This window comes from Curcuma longa, chromosome 14, assembly GCF_044706935.1.
Source record: "Curcuma longa cultivar G26 ecotype Majalengka, Jawa Barat chromosome 14, ITB_CL_G26_1.1, whole genome shotgun sequence".
NCBI lineage: Eukaryota > Viridiplantae > Streptophyta > Magnoliopsida > Zingiberales > Zingiberaceae > Curcuma > Curcuma longa.
This window is the reverse complement of record NC_133874.1, coordinates 5168242-5196229: the sequence shown is the minus strand read 5'-3', so window position 1 is coordinate 5196229 and position 27988 is coordinate 5168242. Positions and strand designations below refer to the sequence as shown.

Here is a 27988-nt window from a genome sequence, read left to right as displayed (position 1 = left end):
AATTTAAATTTTTTAAATTTCTCACCGAGCATAATCTTTTTGTTTCTTTATTATATTAGAAATTTTTTATAAAAATATATATAAAATACTAATTTATTTTTTATCATACCAAAGTATATAAATTTTATATTTTACGTACTTATTGTATTTATTCATTATTTTTTAAAATTTTTTTATTTATTTAAGTTATAAATATTAATTTTAATTGATATCTATGATTTTAATAAAAAAAATCTTATATTTGATGAGTTATGAATATTTTTTTATATATAAATTTATTTTAAAAAATAAAAATATTTTTATAATTTTATATATTTAATTTTCATGGATCACTCCACCCGAACAACAGAGCATTAGTCCTTGCCGGTCCCTAGTGAGGCAGATGGAGGGGTCGAGCTCGGCGATGGCAGCGCGAGGCAAGCTGGTGTACGGACTATACAGAGCGGCAACTCGAATGGCATCGCCGCTTATGTACGCGCTCGTCCAATGGAGGAAGCTGCGCGGCCTGGAGCACCCTTCCCGTTGGCCCGAGCGCTTCGGCCACCCTTCCTCGCCCCGGCCTCCCGGTCCCCTCCTCTGGTTTCACGCTGTCTCTTTAGGTAGAAGCTTTCTTTCGCGCGCGCTCTCTCTCTCTCTCTCTCCGTTCCTGCAAGGCTTCGACTGTCTTTCTATGATCGTGCCCTAATCATTTTGATTCCTTTCAGGCGAGGGATTGATGGCGATCCCTGTGATCAAGCACTGCATTCGTCAGCATCCCGATTTCCATGTCTTGATGACGACCACCACGATCTCAGCATTGTATGAACTGCCATCTATTCTTATTTTTCGAAATAATTTTCTTTGCCTGGACATCGTTTTATTTTCACCAGTGATGATGGTGGAATATTTTTAGGCCTTAGCTTGATACATCTTTTATGCGTTTAATAACTTCGGGTTTCTTGGGCCTTAGATTTGTTTTTATTTTATTTTACTATTGTTCCTTAGGCTTTTTGGATGTCTTATGCATCTGTTGTAGAATGCTTATTACTTGTAGTGTAACTTTACACTCCATTATGACTTTGTCTGTGGTTATTGCAGTGAAGTCATCAAGGATCAGCTTCCAGATCGTGTCATTTATCAGGTATGCTAAATGGTCACTCTGTTCTTTCACATTCAATTTTAAGCGTCCATGATTGCCCTTTCTTCCTTTACTTGTAGAGTTTGAATCATTTTACTTGTCCATGATTGCCCTTTCTTTACTTGTAGAGTGCAGTTTGGTAGCCTATCTTGTTTGGATCAATACCCATTAAAAAAAAATTCAAATTCCATAATAATAATCTATCCCTAAGAATTGTGAATCTTTTTTGTTAAGTAAGAATTAGGACTTCATTTCTCATGTTTCAAATCCTAGAAAGGAGGTATGGTTGATATTATATTGTGGAGAACTGTAGTTGTTACAACCACTCAAATAAAAAGGGAAGTTACCAAATTAATTTGTTAGGGCCATGCACTAATCCAAAATGCTTAAGCTCAAATCAGTGGTAATTCACTTATTGAAGCAAAAAAACATGTGCACATGCATTTTTGTAAACGATCCAATCTTGATTGACTAACTGCTACTCAAATTGGTTAATTAATGATTTCGAGTGAAATATGAGGGTTCTCCACATATTTTCTATTTTAAATAAGATCATTTTCCAAGAAGAACTCAGTTATTAAGCACACTTTGGTATCCAAACCTGACTTAAATGGTTGAGTACCTGCAAATACTCGATTCTCGGGTACCTGTTGCCATCCCCAACTCCAATACCAAGTGCCATAATTTGCTTCAAATAGAAACCCATTAATTATTTAGACCAAACCGCTGAGTAAAAATGCTTTAATCTAAGCTAATGATAGTTCACACTTTACTCATCTAAGGCTATAAACCTTTTCATTAGCACACAAAGTTACAATTCTTCATGTGAGACTAAATTAGTTGTCTCAATATCAATAGTCTCATGAGTTCTCAAGAATTCAACACAAATTAGACCAATTAAATTTTTTATCTTGTTTATATTTTCTATATTCTTTCATAACGAATTTTAATATTCATTTATTTTATTTACCAAACACTCAAATGTCATGCAATATTAAAAGTAAGAATTGTAATTCCATAAGATTTTATGATTCCAAAATGGAGTTTCTTTCTGTTTGGCATGCATTTTTCTTGCAATAATGACAATGATTTTTTTTTTTTTCAGCTTTCTCCTCTTGATTCTCCTACAGTAGTGGATAAGCTTCTGGGATACTGGAAACCAATTGCTGTCTTTCTGATGGAAAGTGAACTCTGGCCCAACCTTGTTATATCTGCTGCAAATAAAGGGGTGATTAAACTTCTGGAACTTTTCTTCAATGTATTAAAAGGTGGTTGTAGGTGGTAGGCAGTTGTCCCACTACCTAGCGCCTAGGTGATTCCCAAACAATACATGTTAAATAAGAAGTAAATTAAATTAAGAATGGGGAATATTTATATATAATATGATAATTGTATGCTTGATCAATCAAGTCTTGATCACTAATATAGAAGTTATAATTAACAAATAAGTACTACATACGTAACAACGAGATATTTCATATTTTATATTGTAACTAAGAAAATAAAAATCATAACAAAGGTTGGCTTTTTAAAAGCACTTTTTCTCTTGGATTAAAAAGACCGACTAGCAGGGAACCACTCAACCACTATGCGAAGTGGCTCCTAGTGAAACTCCCTTGGCAGCTGCTTTTTAAAATTACGCTTCACATTCTGTTATTGTACTGCATAAATTATAATTGTACTGCATAAATTATAAGTTCATAAGAAATGGAAAGATGAAGCAAACAAGTTTAGCTCCCATGAGGGTATTGAGAGATAAATGACATGATTACTATGGGGCTAATATTCAATATGCTCTAGTAACTTTGTAGGCCTGTTGACAAGGTTTGCATTTCATGTTCCTATAGAGTATTATATTTGGTTGTCCATGTTAGAAACCAATGCCTATTATTTATGAATTTTTCTTGTGCGCATTTGTGATTGTCCATCTTCATACTTCTATAATGCTAATATTATTTTAATTGATTATCTTTTGTTTCCTTTCTATCATTAGACATGTTCTGAGTTTTCTATTTAGTTCTTTTATTTTATGATGTCATGCTAATTTCTGTGATAACTTAATATGTGCATGTTTTAAATGATTATATTTTTTCCCAGATTCCAGTGACAATTTTAAATGCTAGGATGTCATGCAAGTCTTTTAAGCGTTGGTCGAAACTATTCGCACTGCCTTTAATCTCCTTGATGCTGTCAAAGACATCATTGGTGGTTCCGTTGGTACAGACTTTTCTTTTCTGACATCATAATCTGTTTGCTTTTACATTGTTTACTGTAATTATTTCAGAGCACTCTTCAAGCTGTTCGGTTTCAGTTACTAAATGCATCACCAAATATCATTCATTTTGCTGGTGATTTGAAATATGGTATACTTTCAAATCTATTAAATCAATCATACATTGGTTTGTTCTTCATCAGTTATAATATTGTACTCTACCAATGCAAATAGCTTAGTAATTCTTTCTAGATTACTACATTTTTTTTGCTAATATGTCAAAATTTGACATATAAGTTCATTGAAATCTAGCTGTAGGCGATTTCAATGTCCTTGGGAAAGATGCTAAGAAGATAAATGATCTCCAGCTACAGCTAACCGATAGACCTGTTTGGATAGCAGCATCTATACATGAGGGTGAAGAAAAAGGTTGGCATTTTGAACCTTGCTGTACTTCCTTGACATTTATTGGGTCATTACTCATCACATGCTGTTGTTTAGCGTCTAATTGTCTTTTCTGCTCCTATGTTAGTTGGGCCAACCATGAGCATGAATATAAACAAACATTTTGGTAGGAAGATAAATATTGTGTTCTATCTATAGTCGTTGTGTAATAAGATTCTAAAATACTTGCTGTGATTGTCTTTTCCATGTAACACAATAGAGTGTCTTATGCTTTCATGACTTTGTTGGATATCCCATACACAATTAAAATGTGTGTTATTCATACTCATTTACTCTAATTCATATTCATTTGGTACTCATAGCATTTAGATCATAGTTATTAAAGGCGCTTGCTTGGCTGCGCCTAGGCGTAAGGCGCAGCTAGGCGAGCCAGAAGTGCGCGCCTTGTGAGAGGCGACAGGGACCGTGATTTTTCTCACTTCATTGAAGCGAGACGTATAAATGCAAATGATTTTGTATTTGATAATGAAAATTTGACTTGGAGTGAAGTTGCACGAGCTTCTGGAGTTGGTGAAGATGCCTACAATTTTAGATCTTGAGCTTCATCTCCTTCAAAAGAAGTAAGGGCAACTACATCAAAAGGAACTAAGAGAAGATCAGCAAGATGATAAGGGTGCGTTTGGTTGGGGGTCGTCCGTGATTACCTTGGTTATGTGATTACCAAGTAATCACATAACCAAGGTTATAGGGAATAAAACATAACCTTGTTTGGTTGAATGCTGTTTGGTTTAATGCTAGGTAATGAGACAAAACCTTGTTTGGTTGAAGGTTTTAATACATTACTTACTTTTACATTTACTATATTACCCTTATTTACTTGTTTGGTTTAATTCAATTATAATCATTTTTACAATTCAATTAATTTGATATTTAATTATTTTAAAAATTAAATTATTCATTATAATATTAATAATATAATATATATTATAAATTTTAAAATTTTGAATTATATGCTCGTCATGCGATCGAGTTGGAAACCAAGCCGATGAATTAGATGCCCCTCTTGCGATCGAGTTGAAAACCAAAAATCCGTTCAGTTTGGGTATCGACCACAATTTCGATGACATATCACTGCAATTCTGAATTGGATCGGCGATGACTACGATAATCCACTCTAGACACTCCACAACAACATAAAAAAAGATGAAATCAGCTCAATTTCCACATAGCACACTTTAAGTAGATAATATTAACTCTACAATAATAATAATTCAAAGATAACAAAATAAATATTTTTCAAACTCAAATGGAAGTTTCAAGCTCCCAAAGACAATGGAACAGCAACAACAAATACAGAGAAAGAACTTTAGCTTCATACAAAGCAATGGAACAGCAACAACAAATACAGAAGAAACGATCACAAAGAGCTTCCAACTTTAGCTTCATACAAACTGGTAGATCAATCATAAGCAAACAAACAAACAAAAGACATGCAGCTTCCCAGAAGAAGTTCTGTGGCAATCAGCATAAAGGGATCCTTGCATGCACCAACAAACTATCAACAAAAGGTCCCCATAGGTTTATCTACCTTTGTAATGAACTCCTTTGTGCCCACAATGACGGATCCAACTGGAGCACCCAATCCTTTTGACATACAAACCTGAAGCAATCATAGTTAAGAATTCAAATTATCAGAGGAACAAATGATGGTGAAAATGATTTTTACAGCATATATGTATTCAAAATATCTTTTATCTGTAAGCAACCTGCCCAAAGCTTATGACAGAATAGAAATTCCTAAACGATGCATTACTGAAGAACAAGGATTTTTTTATGGTATATGTGTGAAGCATGTAGTATTTGCATATTGACAACTGCAGCATTTAGAATGCAATTCGGAATTATTTCAACTTTCTTTTCATGCACAGTGAATTTTGAAATGCACAATTAAGATAGGTACTAGCAAAATTGTTTTATGTTTGGTATAAAATAGTGTTTCTTGATATGGATTATTCTCAATTAAAATACAGTGAGACAATTTCAGTTGGCATTTGACAAACCGTGGCATCATGATCCTTGGATCCAAGAAATATAGCAGAAATGAAGAAAAACCACAGCTGAATTAAATTGATGATGAAATGCAAACAGTGCACCGCTAAATTTTGACTAGGCTTTTTCTCAACTTACGCTGCTAGTGTAGCATGGCCACATAACAAAAGGCCAAGATAAACTCATTCACATCATGGAATATCTAGCTGCTTTGTCACTCCTTTCTTGTGTTAAGCAATAATCACTCAAGAATTAAGAAGGTGACAAATACAATTAAATGTATAAACTAACAATAACTTCTTACGTCCCAAAATTATGTAATATCCATCTTCATCCACTAACAATAACTTCTTCCCAGAATAAGGAGGAAGCATACTAAAGAAAACTGAAAGATTTAATACTGAATAAACTGTGACATACCGATACCGAGTCAGCAGATTCTTGGTTCCTGCAGCCTGGTAGCATTGTGGAGAACTCCCACAAACACAAATGAAAAGTTAATCATTGTATGAATTTTTCTAAACAAAAGTTATAACAGCAATACCTCATTTTTCTTACCATTAAATCTTCTTCAAATAAAGTATCACACAAAGTACCGATTAGACCAAATTGATTGTGCTTTATATTGTTCAGGCAGCAGAGTCTGCTGCAGATTTGAGTGCTGATTTTGCTGCACATTGAATGGTTTCAGTTGTTCGAAGAGCTGGATATGGTTGCACCACACAGAGAATGACATTCATCCAAGAATGAATTTGCATACTTTAATTTTAAGGAAACAAACACAGCAATCTAATCGAAAACATTCAAATAGGTTCAATCCAAAATGACATTCATCCAAGAAATGTGCACAAAATGATAGCACGGCTATCCAAAAATATATCTAAAATATAAGTAGCAACAATGTTTACCAAAATAAGCATCTAATTCAAATAGTTATTTCATTTGGAATGAATCTCAGAGAGCAACTTCAGCACGTAACCTTTCCTTAATATCTTTGGCAATGCGAAGAAGTTGTCAAGCTTGTGTCCATCCTTGAGAATATACTCCCCAACATCCAGAATTTCTTGCTCAGAAAATTCAGCAAAGTCTATTAACTCTTCATATATCTTTTGTTTTTTTTGACTATTCTCAGTTTGTTGTTTGAAGTAGTTGGAGATCTCCTCATCAGATTTAGAAATAGAAGTCATAAAATTTTCAATTTTTCCCACCAAGGCACCTAGAGCATCATCAGACTTCCCTTTTTGCTTTCTGGTTGACCTTATGTTTGTTGGATTAGCAGATGAACTTGGAGTCCCAGATATCTTGTGGTTGTCATCATCAAATCCTTCAACATATTCTTCTTTTTCTAGATCAACCGTGTCAAACTCTTCATCACATAGATTTATCTCTTCGACTGCATCAGCTGGGGTTTCTGCATTAGCTCCTGTGGCATGATCTTTCCCCCACACAGACATCAAGTCATCAAGGTGGGGGAATTCTTTATTCCTCAAACCAATAGCAGCTGGATGACTCTAAATTAAAAAATTAGTAAACAAAATTATCAGACCAAAGTTACATTTAAAGGAAAGTTAGTGATCTATTAAACAAAAAAATAGAACAAGTTACCTTTACCCAATCGTCGAAGACATCCTTTGTTGTAATGATGCACTTATCAACATCGTTCCATCCAAACCCACTACTATGAGTCAGCATCTCATTGATAGCATGAAATTGCCTCTTCAACAGCTTGTACCTTGACTCAATATGAGGGGTAGCTTTCAGATTGCTGTCTGGTAATTTAACAGCCATGACTTTCTCCAAATGTAGCAAGTAACCAGTTCGAAAGCCATTTTCACTCTTCCAAGCAGAATTTTTACTTAACTCAACAAGGCAATCTACTAAAACTGCATCCTCTTGTTTTGTCCACACGTGTTTAGTGCTCGGTGTTTTTCTTTTCAACTTCGTTGGAATTGAACTTTCTACTTGTTCAATTCGTGCATCCTTGTTAGTTGCTACTCCTTTAATCCTCTTCTGGCTAGGTCCTTCCATTGAAAACTGAAATTAAACCATCCAAATAACACATTATTCTTGCATAAAACATAATCAAATTATTTAATTAAATAATATACAAATCCAGATACAATCAAATTGTTCAAACGTAATAAATCCAAGATACAACCAAATTGTTTAAACTTGATCAAACCTAGATACAATCAAATTGTTCAAACTTAATCAAATCCAGATACAAGCAAATTGTTTAAACTATTGAAATGGGTAGTAAACCCAAATACAATATTATCAAAGAGTTCAAATACATAGAAACCCAAATTTCAAGACAGAACATTATATTTAATTAACCGATGACTGCCAGCTCGTGAACATTTCATCTGCAAGCTTGTCTCTCCATTCAGTCCAAGCAGGGCTGGTCTCACAATGTCTTATCAAATCAACACCATCATTGACAGCATCATCATCACTTGCATTTGACTCGAGGGCATCCAGCTCACTCTCTATCGGATCAATTGTCATTTCATACCTTATGAAATTATGCAGAATACAACAAGCAGAAATAATCCTACATTGAGTCTTAACATCATAAAATGACTTATCTCTCAATATAGCCCATCTAGCTTTTAAAATCCCAAAACACCTCTCAATGCAATTTCTGGCTTGAGAGTGCTTCATATTAAAGTACTCTTTGCTTGTTGTTGGTTGGTATCCTTGTCTCCACTCAGTCAAGTGGTACCTTTGACCTCTATATGGTGCTAAAAATCCTTCCCCATTTGTGTATCCAGCATCACACAAATAATAACAACCTATATTACAAGTGAACATGTGTTAATATATATAATAACAACCCATTTTATGATAATTATAACTTAATTACCTTGAGGAATCTTCAAACCATTCCTCCTACTAATAGCATCTCTTAAGACTCTACCATCTGCTGCAGATCCTTCCCAACCCGGTAAGACATAGCTAAACTGCATGTTTGGCGTGCACACACCCAAGACATTGGTTGCAATTTCACCTTTTCTGGTTCGATACCTAGGTTTATCACATGCTGGGGCATTGACATTAATATACGTCCCATCTAATGCTCCCAAACAACCCTACACTCAAATAAGTATCATAAATCAAATTAATTTAGTGTGTACATTTAAAAATAAATATATAAAAATTATATACTTGTACCTTAAACCATCTCCACCTCTCATCCATGCAATCTTCTGGAATTGGTTCAGGCTTCTTAAGCAAAATATGTTGTAACCGTAGCACAGAATTCAAAACTGAATGAAATTGTCTACTAACTGTCTCACCGGATCTAGCTGTTTGACGTTTTAGAACCCTATTCTTCACATTATGTGCAATAATGTGAAGAAAAGATATTACAAGTTCACTAATTGACATATTTTTATTTCCTTTCAGTTTTCCATGAGTCGTTAGCATATAACAAAGTTTGTCTAAAGACCTTCTATCCATCCTACAGTTATCAACACATTGTCGATCACTATGAAAAACCATTTCATTTAAGTTTATAGACCTAATATTATATCTAGACAATGCTTGATGAGTATATGATATGCTCCTCCTAAACCTAGCACTCCTCTTGTTAGCTAAGACAACCGCCAACAATAAAAGCACCAATAACTTCCTTTGCATCCTCTTCCTTCGTATAATAAGAGCAATTATGTCCATCTCTTGCCTTACTGCTAATTGATCCATATCAACCTATCATGAAAATAAAGCAGTTGCAAGTATAAACATCTCCAAACAAATAAATATAACAAACCAGTAGTATGAACATCTCCAAACAAAACCAACGGTAGAAGTAAATATGTAGTTATATATATGAAATTGTTTGTTACCTACAATAGCTCCGCAAGTAAATTTTCTATCATCACAAGGTTGTAACCCCACTATATATTTGGGATCGACTTTATTCCTCTATTGAGCTCTACGCAAATCTATGTATCATTAATAATAATTAACTATAATTAACAAATCGTTTTCATTTTATTAAAATTTTCTTTATCTCCCTCCATCTCTTACAATATTTATCTTCTACTCAAGTCTCTAATCAGTTTACCACTAGTAACCATGCATAAAATCTTTTTCTAACACTACTAACAACTTTAAATTAATTAATACTCGATCTCATCATGTTAATACAATTACATTTCTTCTTTAAACACATCATGAGCCTTAACCAAATCATGTTTCTATTTGAGATAGGGAAATCTAAATAGAAGTGAGAAACTAATTCGAATGAACTTGTTTATATATAACTGTTCTACTCATATAAGACTAGTGATTTAATCAACAAAATTTAATGATATAACAATCCAGTTGTATGAACAACCTACATTGAAACTTTCAGAAACTTTCAGAAACAAGTTGCTAGGGTTTCAGAAACAAGTTGCTAGGGTTTCAGCAATGAACAACAAATCACGATTTGTAAGCGTTGGTAAAAACTCACCGTGAGGAGGAAGACGCTGCTAGGGTTTCGCCGGAAGGGGAAGCGCCGCTAGGGTTTCGCTCGGGACGAATGTTTCGCCGGAAGGGGAAGACGCTGCTAGGGTTTCGCCGGAAGGGGATGTCTCACCGAATGTTTCGCCGGAAGGGGAAGACGCTTCGAACGTTTTCGCCGCGGAGGTTTTCGCCGCGGAGGTTTTTGCTCGGGACGGAGAGGAACGTTTTCGCCGCGGGGAGAGGAACGTTTTCGCCGCGGAGGTTTTTGCTCGGGACGGAGAGGAACGTTTTCGCCGCGGAGGTTTTCGCTTGAGGGACAGCGGGCTCGCGTAGGTTTCGCGGACGGCTGGGTTTCGGTAGGTTTCGGCGGCTGGGTAATTTGGTAAACGAAATTAGGATAACCCCGGAATCCAACAAAACCTAGATTTTTCTTGGTTTTGCAATTCCGGGTTAGATGCCCTGATTTGCTGACGTAGGCTGACATGGCAGGAATATAACATTACTAGGGAATCACCGATTAACTAAACCAAACAGGGTTTTATTTAATAACTTTGGGTGGATAACCAAGGTAATCATGGATTACCCTTAACCAAACATTATATCTAGAGTGTCTTACTTCGGTAAGGCGTGTGCCTCACCTTTCGTCGTGCGCCTCAGGACCCACAACACCTATGCGCTTTTGGGCACCTCACGCCTTAAATAACTATGATTCAGATTACATTGCTTCATATAATCAAGATTTCTACATGTTTAATTCATATTTTATATTTTATTGGATGCAAATAGCATATCAATATTGTACGTAAAGTTTTCTCTAGAAATTCATCAATAAAGACTCATGAATATGGACAGCTCCATATTCTACAAAGTACTTTCATTTGAAAAAAATGCACTTTGCTATATTTTATTGGATGCAAATAGCATATCAATATTGTACTTAAAGTTTTCTCTAGAAATTCATCAGTAATTGACTCATGAATGTGGACATCTCCATTTTCTACAAAGTACTTTCATTTGAAAAAAAATGCACTTTGCCTATCAAATATCCCTATTTGGGTATGCTTCTCCTCATAATATATGGAAACATAAGAACCTTTTTCTTTGACATGGAGGGCTTATTTAATGTCTAGGTCCATTTTATATCCTATTTGTGGTTGATCATTATGATTAAACACTCCTTCGCTTGCAAGTTTCCACCTACACAAGGTCAAGTTAAGGTGCAATCACCACCACCTAAGTAATGTAGAGGAATAAAGGTGTTTGCCACTTCCAAAGTCTCGGCCTTGCAAACACCCCTTAAAGCCCTAAACAAGTTTGCTAAACAGATTGGTGCAAGAGATATTGAGGTCACTCTAGCCATTCGATTTGCTATGATAATGGTTTCTGTTCTAATGCTGTTATGACGACTAAAAGGAAGTTTGAAATAGCAAACCAACAAGCTTGGAAATGTTAAAAAGGTTTTTCTATCCATTGGAAAAACAGAACAATGAGGCCTATCAGAAATCCAATAATCCTTGGCATGAATATTATGTAAGCCTCTAAGGAAGAGATCAAATGGAGAGGACATGACACGTCTTAGGGAAGCTTCACTAGTTCTTAAAAAACAAAATCCACTTGGGTTTGAAACCTCCTACATTTCACACGTGCCATGCTATAGTATACTTCCAACTGTTTTTACCTCTTCTGGTAATCCTGCTTTGCCATCCTCTATCTCAGCCCAAAGATCAAGCTCATAAGGAACATACTCACCGTAGCAAGAACCCAAAATAGGAAGGTCATTGATGTATTTCATATCCTATACATTAGGGAGCATTTCTTCCTAGTATACAAAGCAACTGTTGGTAGTTGTATTCCAATTTTTAAAAAATTCTTAAGAGTAATTGAATGTCCATCTTATAGTCAAATAATATGTGGAAGAGACCCTTATAAGATACTCCTTGTCACTTTCTCCTTCCCTAATTCCATGTATCACTGCTGCAACAGGCTAGCACGGTCGAGCCTTCCCTGCTGCTAGAACCCCAAATTCATAAGGGTGGTTTTCTCTCATCATTTGACTATGAGATGTACACTTAGTTATTCCAAGTGTTTTTAGAAAATTGGAACCCTGATGCCAAAACTTCCATTGTAGTCTGGAAAGAAATATTTTCTAGTCTATGAGATATGAAAACTGCGACCTTCCTTTGGGTCCTGGTAATTGAATGCCCATCTTATAGTCAAATAACACTCCTTGTCACCTTCTCCTTTTCTAATTCCATGTATCACTGCTGCAATACATCAGCACGGCCGAGCCTTCCCCGCCGCTAGAACCGCAAATTCATAATGGGTGGTCTTCTCTCGTCATTTGACTACAACATGTACAATTAGTTATTCCAAGTGTTTTTAGAAAATTAGCATCCTGCTGCCAAAACTTCCTTTGTAATCTGGAAAGAAATATTTTCTAGTCTATGAGATATGAAATACAATTGCGACCTTCCTATTGTGTGTTCTTGCTACAATGAGTATGTTTCTTTTGAGCATGCAAATTTTGTATTTTGGGTGGTTCTTACAATGACAGCATTCCTATTTTATGTTCGTTTTCACTGATGCAATTGCTTCTTAAATTACAGTCATGCTCTGGGTACACAAAGAACTAATTATGATTTATCCTGATCTGGTAATGATTCTGGTAACAAGGCATCCACAACATGGACAACGACTTGCACTGGTATGTTTCTCATACTTTTTCTCTAATACTTTATTGGGGTTTAGGGTTTAGAACTACAATTTTGACTTCAAGTCTGAACTAGAAAACAGGTATGATGAACTTGGTTATCTTCAAATATCATATTCACACCGGACTTGATTTACCAGAATTGTTTTATTTGGTAAGAGACACCTCTTAGGTTGTTGGATGCTTTAATTACTGATTTAGAACCACTTCTAGAATCTCTAGGCTCTAACCTATAGCTGTAGTACTGTAGGAGCAACTCCCTGATGGTTGTACCAGATTGTCTTACCAAAGATTTTTCAACAGAGTGATAGTTGACAGTATTTGAAAGAATCCTTCAACATTTCTCAAAAATGATGCAGAATGTTCATTGCTAAACTTTCTTGTTTGTTTGGCTGCAAGGGCCTCTGCTATACTTCTATTTTCACATTTAAACTTTAATTTCTAGACCCCCAAAGTCTATTAATTGTATGGATGGTCTGTACATCCCTTGGTTAAGAATTGTTCATTAGTATGCTAGTAAATGTCAATTTCCTTGCTATACATTTCAAACTTGGTGAGGTAGTTGAATGTATGGATTGAAAGATCTGCAGATTTACTTTAGATAGTTGAATGCATGCACTGAAAGATCTGCGGATTTACTGATCTATATTACTTGTCTAACCTTCTGAAACATTGTGAAAAATATGCATATTTTTGTGTAGCTATTATGACTAAAGGCATTAAACCACCAATCTTGGTGCCTAACCCAGGTAAAAGTTTTTGTTGGTCCTTGACAATCAACATAGAAGTTGTCTAATTTCAATTAGCATAAATCTTGACTGAGTTTTTGCATAGAATTCAATGCAAGTATAAAATTCATATAGCCTTTTCCAAATAGTTGGGACTAGCACAACTAGTTGTATCGTGACTTTGATCTTTTTAAGCCACCATTTGGCTAGTAGGGCGGGGCAAGGTTTAAAATTTTGAATCATGCCGGAATTTCAGTTTATGATTGAAATGATACGGTTTTGATATTGTATCATGCCGAGATGGTTTCGGGACTCTTTTAAATATAAAATATATTAATTAAAAATATTTTATTAATATTTGATTACTATAGATGTTTATTTTTGAGTTAGATTTGATATTATCTCGTGAAATATTTGATCCTTATTGAGTAAAAGTTGATTTAAGGTTAATCGAAGTTCACCAAGTAGATTTAGTTTGGATTTATTATGATCAATTTAAAATTAAATTAAATTTATATATAAAATAATTTAATTCGTTAATAATAATATATTTTTATAAGATTAGAAATTATATTTTTTCTAATAATCTGTATTCTTCATCTTTAAAGTGGTTTTTTTTAGTGTTTACCTTGTGGAAGCATAAAAGAGAAAAAATTAACCTTAGATGAATAGGGAAAAAATTATTATTTTTTCTCCCATTAGTGAATGCAAAAAATAATAATAGAAGGAAAACAATTTCGGTGGGAAAAATAAAAATGATAAAAACAATATGAAAACAGGGGGAAATGAAAAAAAAAAGGAAAAAATGAATAAAAAAGGTAGGATTTTTTAAAAAGGAAAAATAAGAAAAAGGAAAATTTTAAAAAAGGAATTTTTTATTTTATTTACCTGCGCTCCACCGTGAGGTTGCGGCAGCCCCTGCAATCCGTCGAGTGGTCGCAGCGGATCTTGCGGCTTTGCAATTGCAACTAGTGGTGTCATGCTAGTTGGCGGCTACAACTATAAATTCCGCCCATGCCGACCGGCACGGGTCAACATTTAAAACCATAGGGTGGGGTCTTGAAAGCCTTCCATTGATTTTTCGCTGAATATCCCAAAGTTTAAGAGACATGTGATTTTGTTTAGATATATCTTTTGGCATATTGAAGGAGATTCATCATGCTGCGGTTAAATTGGTTAGGTGCATTAATTAATAATGTGAGGAAAGGGAGAGATTTAAGAAATGTTTGTTACTAATTATGCAAATGATTTGAATTCTATTAAAACACCCTCATTGATTGACGGAAAGGATCCAAGTAGCTGAACTAAATAGTTAGGACATTAACATTATGCATTGTTGTTCTTTTGTACATTTTGGGAGAACTATGGCCTTTTGTTTATATAGGTGAGCTTAGGTCTTGTTTTATGGTACCATGAAGATAAAAGAAATAATTGGTTGAGAAAATCTCATTGATAAATCCCTCATCCTAAGCTTGCTACATGTAGAATTGAATATGATTTACATGTTTACAAATTGCAATTTTATTCTTATTTATATGTTTATTTACTGATTTTTTTTCTTCTTATCATATACTGTTTCATTTTGCTGTGTAACTTGTATAACTACCATGCATGCAAGCACTCTCAAGGTATAGGCAGTATGTTTACTTATTTTCATTGTTTTTCCAGGCATTGAATAAACAGGGACTGAATGTTTCGTTGAGGTCTAGAAGGGATAAAATTTCTTCTAGCACTAGCGTATATGTGGTTGACACTTTGGGTTGGTATCTTATATCATTCTATATTTATTTGGCGTAATTCTGGGGTTAATTTTCTTGTGGCGCCTATAATTCTAGGCAGTCTGCACTATTTAGTATCAAAATAGCTTTTGCATTAACTACTTTGTGGTGTTCAGGGTTTTCTACAGGAATCTTCAGTGTCTCAGATAAAGGAGTTCTGAAGACCACAATGCTCTTGTTTCTGAACTAGTAATTATTGTTTTCATATTGGTTATGTACATGAATCCAATTAAGGTTGAGTATACTAGTACCAATTTGAAGAGACTGATGACAAGCAACAGGACATATATGGCTAAGGGGCATGTGTTGTGTTTTAGACATCAGAAAATTGAGTCAAAAGACATAACCTCACAGAGAAATGATTGTATAACTTGAATTTGGTATCCACACATATAGATAAAAATTATCTTGTTTATGTTTGAGCCCGACAGCTTGCATCTTCACTGGTTCCTTTTTTATGTTTGTGGCCTGTTATCCTTTGTTGTTGTTTTAGCGAAGGACGATGTTGATCTTTACTGATGAAATTATACAGGTGAACTCAGAAGACTATATCGATTTACTAAGATTGCTGTGATTGGAGGTTCCTTTTTGCCTGGCTTAGCTGGTCATAATGTGTCTGAGGCTGCTGCAGCTGGTTGTGCAGTTTTAACAGGTAAAGATATGCTATTTTTTTAGATGCACCATCAGAGTACCTTATCCATTGAAATTGAGTCCAGACAAATTAGCTGAAATTCTTTTACTAGTTATGGGAACCAAATCAATGTTTTGCCGAAGTTGAATCAAAACAAGTTGAAGTATCTCAGTTTGGTTCGGTTTGAATGAAAATAACAGTCTCTAATTTTAATCATCAAATATATTGTATCATGGAAAATAAAATATGAAAATTAATATTATCTATTGAATTAATTTAATGATAACAAAATTTTGTATTGGTTTGGTTCTGTGTCCAACTTGTAGAAGCCATTTTAAACGTTGAAATTTAATTTGAAATACTCAACTGAATTGAACTGAAAATTTCAGATTAAATTGATTCAGTATTCTGTTTTGAACTGAATAATTGTTGCCTCTATTTGAACTTTAATTACAGAACATGTTCTAAAAAGGCGGTGATACCTTAATATTTGACAACTTACAGGTCCTCATGTTGGACATTTCTCCCACATGTTGGCTAGAATGTCACTAGCAGCTAGTTCATCAGTTCTGCAGGTTTGAGGTTTTCTTGTTCCTTCATCTCTCTGTTCTCGTATTACAATAATCTCTAAACATTTTTTATTTGATTTGATAACAATAAATCTTAAATGCTGCTTATTATATCATGCTGTTTCATGGTGTAATAGGATATTAAATAGGATTAAATTAGCTAAGTGTACAATCGAAATCGGCGAAATTTTTTGAATAAATATTGAACTATTTAATTGAGAAATATTTGTTTTGAATATAAAGCTCTTAAAATTATCCTATTATTTTTTAAAAAAATATTTTATTTTTTATTTTTAAATATTTAAATTAATTTTTTTATTTTTAGTTAATATATTTTATATTTTAAAAATATCGAAACTATATTGGCATGAATACGGTATCGAAATGATCGTTTTGGTTTGATTTCGATATTTTAAACTAAAAGATAGAAAATGTATTTGTTTAAATACATACTTCATAACGGCTTGCTGGTTTTGCTTGAACATTGTAAATTACTCATAAGTTTGCCTAACTTCTATATCTAGTTTACCCCCTTTGAACATTGTTTTTCTTTATTGCAATTCAAATACTAAATGCTGGACTTTTCCTCCTGTAAGTAAGAGGCGTCCAAGTGCTCACCTTTGTATCAGAAGCAGGGAGGAGCCATGTGTGCCTCAATTTCCTTTGGACTAGCATTCTGCTTTAGGACAATCAAGGCACTTGCTTCAACTGAGGTAGTAAGTGAGAAGCCGTTTGCCTGATAGAGAACTCAATTATGATTTGCCTGAAAGGCATATATATCCATGATTCTGGGAGAAATCTATGCCAAGTGGTTAGAAATGAACTGAAAGCAACCAACAATTAACTTATAGGAAAACTTTGAGCAAAAGAATGGACAATCCAATTGGATTCTAGATCCCTGTTCCCTGCTAATCGCTTCTTGTTAAAATCCTGCCGAATAATATTAAAATTGTTGTAAAAAATAAAAGTTAGGAATATTTTCTATTTGAGAAGACACTACAGAGAGCCTATATCACACTGCCCTTGCAAATTTGTGTTACAATATGTTTGAAAATTGAGATAGGCAACTTAGTAAATTATGTGGTTAGATTAGAGTAGACTCAAAGGTGAAAGGGGTAAAGAAAGATAAAAAAAAAGGAACTTTAAGTTAACGCATTCAAAATGCTTAAGAGATCTGAATGTTAGTAGCAATCTAGTCTTGGATAAACTTCAATGGAAGGATAACATCCATTTAGTAGGTTTCAAGTTGTAGGGACTAACATGCTTTCTTCTATCCTTCTACTTTCTTGGTCATCAACTGATGTGAATGATAATATTTCAAAATTTTTGTGGGATTTGTTGTTTTCTTATATTCTATCAATGTTTTAGATCTAGTTTGATATAGAATAAAATAGCTAAAATGTCACTATAATTTGATATATATATATTTTCTTACTTTGATAACCTTCCTAGTTTCCTATTATCTATAGTAACTTGCAACATTTGAATATTCATCAGAAAATATACAAAGAAGTAGTTTTAATATTGTAAAATTTTAAATACTAATGTTAATTGAGATAAAAAGAAAATCATTTTTTTATTGAAGAGTGAGACATATTTATATGTAAAATTAGGAATCTATCTTAGGAAACTATAATTAAGGTAATTGACAACTTAACTAATTGACAGCTATATTAGCTAATATATATAGATATATACAGCTAATACTTTTCCTCAAGTTGGAGCATAGATATTAATCATGCCCAACTTATTACAAAGATAATCTGAATCTCATTTAAAGGTTTTGTGAAAATGTCCTCTAGTTGTTCTCCAGTCTTCACATATCCTGTAGAAATCAAGTTTTGTTGAATTTTCTCACGGATAAAATGACAATCAATTTCAATATGCTTAGTTCGCTCATGAAACATAAGATTCAATGCGATATGAAGAGCAGTTTGGTTATCACACCATAATTTTGCTGGTACTGAAATTTTAAGTCCTACTTCAGTCAAGAGTGATATATCTACATTATCTCACAAGCTGTGACATAGTCCTATATTATGACTCTGTACTGGATCATGACACAACGTTTTGCTTCTTACTCTTCCATGAGACTAAATTTCCTCCAACAAAGATACAACAACTTAGAAGTAGATCTTCTATTCATTTTGAAACCTACCCAATCTGCATCTGAAAAATATTTAATATGAATGTGCCCATGATTTGCATATACGATACCCCGTTCGGATGCTTCTTTTAAGTAACATACAATTTACTCTAATGTTATCCAATGATGAACTGTTGGAGATGACATAAATTGACGAATAACACTAATCGAATATGCATTATCTGGACGAGTCATGGTAAGGTAATTCAACTTCCCAACCAACATTCGATATCTCTCAAGATGTTCAAATAGTTCCCATCTCCTGTGAGGTGCACGTTCTGAGTCATTGGAGCACTACAAGGCTTTGCCCCAATTTTCTTATCTCAGTTAATAGGTTGAGGATATATTTTCTCTGAGATAGAAATATATCTTTTTTACTCCTCGTAACTTCAACACTCAAGAAATATTTTAGCACCCCCAAGTCCTTCGTATGAAATTGAATATGAATGAAAGATTAAGAGATGAGATTCATGTAGTATCACTTCCAATGATAATAATATCATCCACATATACAACTAACAGAATGATACTAGCTTCTGACTGCTTGTAGAATACAAAATGGTTAAACTTTCGTTTCATCATATCAAATTTTCCAAAAATCTGACTAAACTTTTCAAACTAAACAAGGATTCTGTTTCAAACCATACAAAAATTCCCTGACTCCCCTTGAGCAACAAAACTAGGAGGTTGCTCCATATACACATCCTCTTGAAGATCATTATGAAGAAAAACATTCTTGATATCAAGTTAATATAAAGGTCAATAATGAGTAGCGACCATTGAAATAAACAATCGAACAGATGCCAATTTTGCAACGGGATAAAAAGTGTCAGAATAATCCACACCATAGGTTTGAACATAATCCTTAGCAACAAGATAGGCTTTCAATCTAACAACTGATCCATCTTGATTGACTTTAACTGTAAATACTCATTTGCATCCTATAACCTGTTTACTTGAAGGTAGATCAATCAAGTCTCAAGTGTCATTGTCATCTAAGGCATTCATCTCCTCAATCATTGCATCTTTACAACCAAGATGAGATAGAGTCAAGTGAAGCAATAAAAGAATAAGAGGAAGACGACAAGCCTTTATGAGAAACAAAAGAAGTAAGATAAGTACACTGGTATTTACTTTTGCGTAATGCAATAGGAGGATCATCAGCTCGGGACTGGATCTGATGATGAAGGAGTAGGTGCAGGACATGAATTAAGAGGTTGACATCTGGAGTAGACTTGAATAATAGAAGGCTTGACAGGAGCTGATTCTGAGACGGGTGCGGGGATGTGATAGAATACACTAACAAATCTTCCTCCTTTTGACGAGTTTGAATAGGTGAGGACAGGAAATAAGGTGTGTCTTCTATGAAGGTAACATCAATTGAGATAAGATATTTATTAATATTGGGACAATAACATGTATAACCTTTTTGAAGACGAGAATAACCAAGGAAGATACACTTCAAAGACTTAAGATCTAATTTAGTGACATGCGGGCGAACATCCCAAACAAAATAAGTGCTACCAAATATCCTAGGGTTAAAAAAAAAATGACTTATTGGGAAAAAAATTTTGTAAGGGATTTCACCATGAAGAACAGAGGATGACATGCGGTTAATGAGAAAACATGTTGTAGAAATTGCATCAACTAAAAAAGATTTGAGAACATTCATTTGAAATAAAAAGGTCTGTGCAATTTTAGGAAGATGTCTATTTTTACGTTTTGTCACACCATTTTGGGATGGAGTATCAACACAAGAGGTTTTATGAAGCATGTTATGCTAACCCATATAAGATTGGAATAAATCGAACGTATATTCTTTGACATTATCACTTCATAATGTACTGATGAACACATTGAATTGAGTTTTAATTTCAGCACAAAATGTACAAAACAGAGAAAATAACTTAGAACGACTTTTCTTTAAATATAACCAAATTACATGAGAATAATCATCCACAAAAGTAACAAAATACCTAAATTCAGGTTTTGACAAAATATGATAAGGATCCCAAATATCAGAATGAACTAATTTAAAAGGTAGCACGTTTATTTACTCTAGGACTTGAACTAAGACGGTGATGTTTTACAACTTGACACTACTCACAATCTAATGAAGACTACTTATTATATTGTGGATAAAACTTCTTGAGTAAAGAGAGAGATAGATGACCCAACCTACAATGAGCCTCGAAAGGGGAAGTGACACTCGAGCAAATAAAAGAATTTTGGAGCGGTGTTAAAAATGTAGAGGCCTTTATACTCATGTCCTTTATCAAAATCTTTTTGTCAAAAGATTCTGAAATAAACAATGGTAAAAAAAAAAAAGAGATGTAACAGTTAAGATTATGAGTTAGTTGATTAACAGAGAGCAAATTAAAGGATAAATTAGGTAAATGTAAGACAGAAGACAGAGAAAGCAAAGGGGTAGGATTGATACTGCTAAACCCACGCACACACGATAGAGACCCATCAGCTAAAGTAACGATAGAAGTGCTAGTTTTAGATTGAAAAGTAGAAAAGAGACTAGAATTACTTGTCATATGATCTGTGACACGAAAATCAATGACCCATTTAGAGGATGAGGAAAGAAGACATGCATTGTGTTTATCTGAATCAACAATAACAATGATAGAGGAAGATGAAGACTTGAGTGATTATTGATATTGTGAGAACTTAGCAAATTCATCCGTAGAGATAAAGATCGATTTATCAGAGGCATTATTAGTGGACGCAATATGGGCCAAGTGTTTTTGTTGATTTTTGTACTGAAGCTTTCTACACTCAAACTTTGTATGACCTGGCTTACGATAGTAGTTGCATACAATACCACCTAGAATTTGGTATTCGTGTTTCAAAGTCCTGTGAGCTACCTTTTTTGTTTCCACTATGATTAGTTGATCTCTCATAGAGCTGTCAAACGGGCCAACCCATGGCGTACCCATCATATGGCGGGGCGGGGCGGGCCAACCCACCAACTTGACAAGTTGGGAAATCTCTGACCCAACCCAACTCAAAGCGGGTCGCGGGTTAGGCGGGCCAACTTACAGGCCTGTTAAAAAATAAAAAAATATTAAAAATTATAAGTTTAAATTATAATTTAAATTGATTAAGTTGAAATTTTTAAATTTGAATTATAATTTTTAAGCTTGAATTGTAATTTGAATGGATCAACCCCACTAATTCATTGAGTTTTCTACTTTAATTTTAAAATTTAAAATAAATAAATAAACTTTCTCAACCCGCGGACCAACCCAAGCCCGCCACGGGCCAACCCACGCGGGTCGCGGGTCTAGGCGGGCCAACCCATCTGAATCCATCTTAAAATGGATTGATAAAATTTCAACCCAACCCGCCTAAATTACTTGGCGGGGCGGGCCAACCCGGCGGGCCTAACCCAACTTGACGACTATAATCTCTCAAGCACATAATTAGTATTGCAACTTATCAAAGCACCACTAAACAGAACGGGTGTAGTACTTTCTCTATGGAGAGCACGACTAAATACATCTTGTAAATAGGAGATCTTAGAACTAGAGAGAACTTGTGACTTAGTAGACTCAAAGTCAGAAGATAGGCCAGCGAGGAAGCTCATGATAGTCATCTGCTCTCGTATGCGTTATTGAACCTTCACATCAAGGCCAAAGGGCAGCATATTAAGCTCCTCATATGTTTTCTTGAACTTTATAAAATAATTGATCAGAGATTGATCTTGTTAGATTCCCTTTTCCATAGTACAAAAATTTTAAATAATCCATCAGTTCTTAAATAAATTCACAATGATTGATCAATCAATTACCACACTATCAATAGAATCTGAAGGAATAAGTGAGCATCCTCTCTAAGTCATGTCTGCTTTGAATCATCTTTATGAAGATCATTAGTCAAATGACTATCTTTATCAATACTTTGTAGATAACAACGAACAATCTTATTCCAATCCAAATAATTCAAACCATTTAGCTTATAGTTGGTGATATTAGACATCACAGACATCACATCCGTTACAATAGAAGACTTATTCTCAACTGTAAGACTTTATCCCAAAGGAAGTCAAATAAGAGAAAAATTCAAGGAAATTTCAAACCAACATGACACAGACTAACTTATGCGCCGACGCGTACAGGCACGCCCTTGCTAGAAGTTACGAACCTCACGATTAGCAAATCGACCAAGAGGGAGGAGGAAGATCAATTGAGATGCAACGACTGATGGGTGGCGAGTTGATGAAGGTTATGGCGGATATGGAACCTCTAATTTCGAATCTCTAATGCTTTGATACCATATTAATTGAGATAAAAAGAAAATCATTTTTTTTTATTGAAGAGTGAGGCATATTTATATACAAAACTAGGAATTTATCCTACGAAAGAATCTATTTTAGGAAACTATAATTAAGATAATTGACAACTAGCTGAATGACAGCTATATTAGCTAATATATTCAGCTAATAACTAATTTTATTTTATTCAGTTGAATCTTAGATTCAATCTTGTAATTTTCATCTACTACTATAAATATAAAACTATTTTCAAAAGCATTAATTATAGAACCAATAAATACTAAAATATTGCATGTCCATACTTTTCAAGATTTTCATCTACTACTTTAAAATGTAGACATTATTAGAAAACCAAGACGAGCAAATTCATAGATTAATGAAATAAACAACAAATACTTGGTTATGTGACTTCTATTGGTTTATGCAAAACAGTTTTGAATGCATCTACAGCCTGATTTTCGGTTTTCATGAACTGATCGTTTGGTTCACTTCATGTCTAATGATATATTGCTATTACTTTGCACAATACATTTAGTAAGATCTTATTTCATCTTTACTATATAAAATATGTTTTATATTATATTATACAGGAAGTGTGAGTTGTGCACATAGGTAAGTATTACTCATAAGCTATCATCATCATCAAGTCTAGTTTGCTCCGACTAATTATTTGTAATTAATATTAATTAGTTATATAATCATTTCTATTTTACTTGTAGATTCCAAATTGGATATAACAAATGATGTTGTACACTGACACATCATTCTTGTTTGCAGAAATTGTTTGCTGAATTGATGGTAAGCATATAAAGTTATGTAAATATTTAAGATGTTTATTACCTATAATCGACAACATAGATACTGTGAATTTTATAAACATAAGAGATAAAATGTAAGGTATAATTCAACCCAACTGTTATGCCTAACATCTTTGACAGTATTGACCTTGGTGCTGCTCCTAGTTTTTTTGATCTTGTCCTTGTTAGGTTATGATGTGGATAATTGTTGTCATCATGATATTATCCATCATACACTTCAGCTCCATATTTTTCCAGGTTGCAGATAAATTTGAACTACTAGAAGCATTGAAAAAGCTGCTTAGTGATGCCAATTTCTTGGATGCATGCTGCATGGCTTCAAAACATGCATTTTCAATTGTCTCAAATGGAGTTGTGGAACGTGTTTGGGAGCTAGTAGATACGATTGTGCTAGAGAAGGCCAAAGGAAGACTAGAAGAACGCTGATCATTGGTGAACTCAACATAACACAATCTTATTTTTATTTGCTGTTATGCTGAGTTGACTATTAACGCCTTTTAAGAAATGTCTGGTTTTATTTTTTGCAGGGACAGGATCAAAGATGTTGAACCCTAGGGTATGAGTTAATTCAATAGTGCTTACGTGTATCATGCTATTCTTTTCATAATTTTGTTATATGTCCTCTATAAAATGGATGATTTTGTCATATTTATGGTTTATTGCACAATTCTCTGTGTTTATATGTGTTAATGCAAGATCTGTTATTTGCTTTAGCTTGAATCATGCCTTTAGGTTATTAATCAGTCGTGTGGAATCCCATACTTCAGTGAAATACAAGTTTGCTAATTCACATGCACTTTAGGAAGTTTGGTTTATCTGCCAGCTTGTTCAACTGGTAACAGACTGATGGAAGTATGGAACTGAAAATCAAAAGAGAACGGAGGCACCATAACTGCAATAGGTTACTGTGGAGAGGGAATGTGGGAGAGATGGGAATCACTATTATGATGGATACTGAATTAGAGAGTAGCTTTGGTATAAATCTGAGCAGCGTGTCAATTTTTTTGGGTATGAAGACAACCCAGGACGCCTCATTTGCTGACTGCAATTATGTCTGCATGAATCATGTCAATCTCATTCACTTTGGATGCTTTACATGTAACTGTGTTTCTGATTTGAGATAGAAAATCCATGCTTGGGGACCTTCTTAGCAGTCCTTTTAAGCTTTTTTCTTTGTTTATCAGCCTTTTTAAATTTTCTATTTCTATGTTCTTTCTCTGTTCTAATTTGATCAAAAAGAACTACCTCCCTTCCCTTACTATTATAGCTAGTTGGCGGACTACATTGTTCCTTATTTGTAATCACTCTGGAACCAGGATGAAGCTTTTTGGAACGAAATGATATTGCCACAACTGTAGCAGTGACAAAGGCCCTTAAACATCTTCCCAATCAAAGGAGCAATTGTTTCTTGGTGAGGTACTTCAATGAAAATAACATATGAAATGGAAAATAACATCTGATTCACCAGTATGTAGTTTAAAAGGAATGAGAGACCTGTATCTTCTAAATGATTCCATTGCCGTAGGTAGTTGCTAGCAATGACATCAAATGTAACAAATAATGGTCTTGAGTATCACAGAGAGGAATCGGTCTTGCTGTTGCGCATCAGCATGTATGTCCTATCCATGATCAAGGTATCCATGTTATACTCTAATTCATATCTAATTTACGTCCAGCTAAGTAGTATGGCCTGCCATTAACTGTTTAATGTGCTGTAGAGCAAGCAACGAACTAAAGTGATCAGGTTGATATGCCTGAATTCTGTGGGGACAAGCTAGGATGCTTCAACCAGCTGAGTTTATTATGAAACAAGAAGCTAGTTTGAAAAGATGCAGAAGTTTTTTCTGGAAGGCTAATAAGTGAGCTAAAAATTCCATGTTCTGTCCTTCAAGATGGTGCTGAATGAATGATTAATGGATTATGGATGTACCAGAACATAATGTGAATTTAATCAGACAAACATAGTTTGTTGCATATGAACCAAAGACTCCAGTTGCAACATGATTATCAAATATCAATCTTCAGATTGAAGTGTCTTATTGTACATTTGGAGTGCACTAGCACATTAATAGCATGACGATTACTTGGCTTTATGTCAAGATTCCAGCCATCCTGCTTAATGCTCTTGCTGTGTTCAATTTTGTAGGAAGTTGACTTTCCAAATCCAAATAAGAGAATGGCTTGTCAAGTCCCCCAGTCTCAATGCCTTAATTGATTAATTAGATTATTTAAAATGAAAATTTTGAACCTACGATAATATTAATTGAATGATAGTTACTAATTCACTCAAAAATAAATTAAAAACCCTGATCACTTGAATTTGTGTTTTTTTTTTCTTTTTTCTTATTCTTTTTTTTTTGCTAAGAAACCAATTGGAGTGATAGCATATGCATTTGTTATAGAGTTTATTATTAATATTTATCCAAATGGTAATGTATCTAAATGTTCACTCATTTACTTTCTATTCGCTAGGCCTTTTACTGGAGATCCAGGAGATTTAGAATGCATGACTCTACTAACTTAAGTGCAGTTCTATCGCATTCTGACCAATAAAAGTTTCCTTGTTACAAGGATCCAGATGTCTCAGGCTATCTGAATATTTTTATACCTCAACCTGAAATGTTATTATCACAACTCACAAGCGACTTGTCCCTTTTCTAACATTGCTGAGGAATTAGAGGCTTACTTAATCCAAAGTATTGTACTGCATCCAGACTCAAGAGGTGGGTTTGCTTTTGTCAAGCCTTCTAATATATGACTAGATGTGAATAATATATCCTTTTTGATGCCCATTTAATTCTATAGAGCACTAGTTTTGCTAGATCCTACATCTCACTCTTCAGTTGCATTTTTTTCCTCTCTGAAAATGAGCTTGCTTTCCCACTGAATCCTAAATCCTAATACTTAATTCTGTAGATCACTAGTTTCAGCTGTTGTATCCTAAATCCTAATACTTAATCATCTCCTTTTCAGGGTATCGCAAGACATTGCAATTACTTTGGTGATCTAGTGCTTGCCATTTCATTCAACTTGCCATGTGGTGTAAGGTGATACCATTCACCCTAATCCTCTGGAAATTATCAGTTACTAGATGTAGGTACCAATGCTTAACTTATTGCTTTGTTTGCAGTTCTGCTATTCCCTACTTCGATCCTACATTCCTCCTTATTCTACTTATTTGGAGGAAGAGACGAGATGAAGCAAGGTGTTTAGAAAGTATAAAGTGATCTAGGTTTGAATACTGCAAGCTTGTTCCATGGAGGATACTCCCGTATGTGCATTACGGATGCTAAGAAATAGTGAGCTAGTAGAGGTGATACATATGTCAGCTTGCCATGGTACAAGTGCTAAATTTGGAGTGGAGGTCAAATTCTTAAGGGTTTTGTGCCAAATTGGACTAATGTTAGCATAATTGTATGCAAATGGGACAGGATCTTCATGTTATGAATATTTTTCTTATGGACCCTTGTTATGGTTCATGCATCAATTAGTCCAGTGGGCTGTATTGTAACAGAAATCACTGATGACATATTGATTACTACAACTTGAACTGGGGCGTTTTGTAGAAAGATATGATTGCCACTCAAAATACAGGGTAGCTTAGTTCATCTCTGGATTTGTTCTATTGTTTAACTATTCTATAGTGGTTTTGCTGAATGTTATTTTTTTATCTTGTTCTTTCTGCCTTTATATTGAGACCAATAGGTAAAGCTGTTGGTCAGGGATCGACAGCCCTCTCGCACACAACCCACACGTAGAGATTGTAGAGGAGATGAAGAAGGAAGAAGAAGAACACAAGAACACCAGATTTGTGGTTTGGAGGCAACTCCTTCCTCCTTCCACCGCCACAACAACAATTAATTCTATATATCAGGAATATCCCACGCTACAAAGGAGAAACCGCCCCACCTTATATACTGGGAGGTTAGGGCACCATAATCGAGGATTACAAAGACGAAAAAGCCCTTAATTCAGAACTGACCACACAGATCGATCCACAACGAACCGGTCCACATTTGAGAGTTCAGACTCCACACTCTAACAATCTCCCACTTGGAGTCTGGACTCCAAACAATAACAGACATCTCAAA

The 27988-nt window shown here is 34.5% G+C and overlaps 2 protein-coding genes across 4 annotated transcripts; one reads left to right on the top strand and one right to left on the bottom strand.

Annotated features, from left to right (window-relative positions):
* The first annotated feature begins 362 nt into the window (after window positions 1–362).
* On the top strand, window positions 363–27481 carry LOC141845151 (putative 3-deoxy-D-manno-octulosonic acid transferase, mitochondrial). Of its 3 annotated transcripts, XR_012603226.1 has the most exons (15): window positions 363–599; window positions 705–798; window positions 1078–1120; window positions 2223–2345; window positions 3215–3334; window positions 3402–3480; window positions 3642–3758; window positions 12842–12939; window positions 15342–15432; window positions 15984–16103; window positions 16587–16657; window positions 24135–24329; window positions 24425–24453; window positions 26871–26944; window positions 27028–27481. XR_012603226.1 is itself a non-coding variant. In XM_074733200.1 (14 exons), the coding sequence occupies exons 1-12, from the start codon at window positions 383–385 to the stop codon at window positions 24321–24323; spliced, it is 1362 nt and encodes a 453-aa protein (XP_074589301.1). In that variant the 5' UTR covers window positions 363–382; the 3' UTR covers window positions 24324–24329; window positions 24425–24453; window positions 26469–26614. The 3 variants fall into 3 exon arrangements, 2 of the variants coding, with proteins under 2 accessions (XP_074589301.1, XP_074589302.1); XM_074733200.1 differs by lacking the exons at window positions 26871–26944; window positions 27028–27481 and adding an exon at window positions 26469–26614; XM_074733201.1 differs by lacking the exons at window positions 16587–16657; window positions 24135–24329; window positions 24425–24453; window positions 26871–26944; window positions 27028–27481 and having other exon boundaries at window positions 15568–16076.
* Window positions 6722–7812, bottom strand: LOC141844766 (uncharacterized). Its single transcript, XM_074732761.1, has 2 exons — window positions 7389–7812; window positions 6722–7294 (listed from the first exon to the last, which is right to left on the bottom strand). The coding sequence occupies exons 1-2, from the start codon at window positions 7809–7811 to the stop codon at window positions 6722–6724; spliced, it is 996 nt and encodes a 331-aa protein (XP_074588862.1). The 5' UTR covers window position 7812.
* Window positions 27482–27988: the final 507 nt, after the last annotated feature.

Bases quoted from the DNA above. Each gene is read 5' to 3' on its own strand.
- LOC141845151 (XM_074733200.1), top strand. From the start codon at position 383: ATGGAGGGGTCGAGCTCGGCGATGGCAGCGCGAGGCAAGCTGGTGTAC. The intron at 3,759-12,841 runs GTTGGCATTTTG...CTTAAATTACAG, and splicing joins ACATGAGGGTGAAGAAAAAG to TCATGCTCTGGGTACACAAA. The intron at 16,658-24,134 runs GTTTGAGGTTTT...ATATTTTTCCAG, and splicing joins CTAGTTCATCAGTTCTGCAG to GTTGCAGATAAATTTGAACT.
- LOC141844766 (XM_074732761.1), bottom strand. From the start codon at position 7,811: ATGGAAGGACCTAGCCAGAAGAGGATTAAAGGAGTAGCAACTAACAAG. The intron at 7,295-7,388 runs GTAACTTGTTCT...TTTTTAATTTAG, and splicing joins TCTTCGACGATTGGGTAAAG to AGTCATCCAGCTGCTATTGG.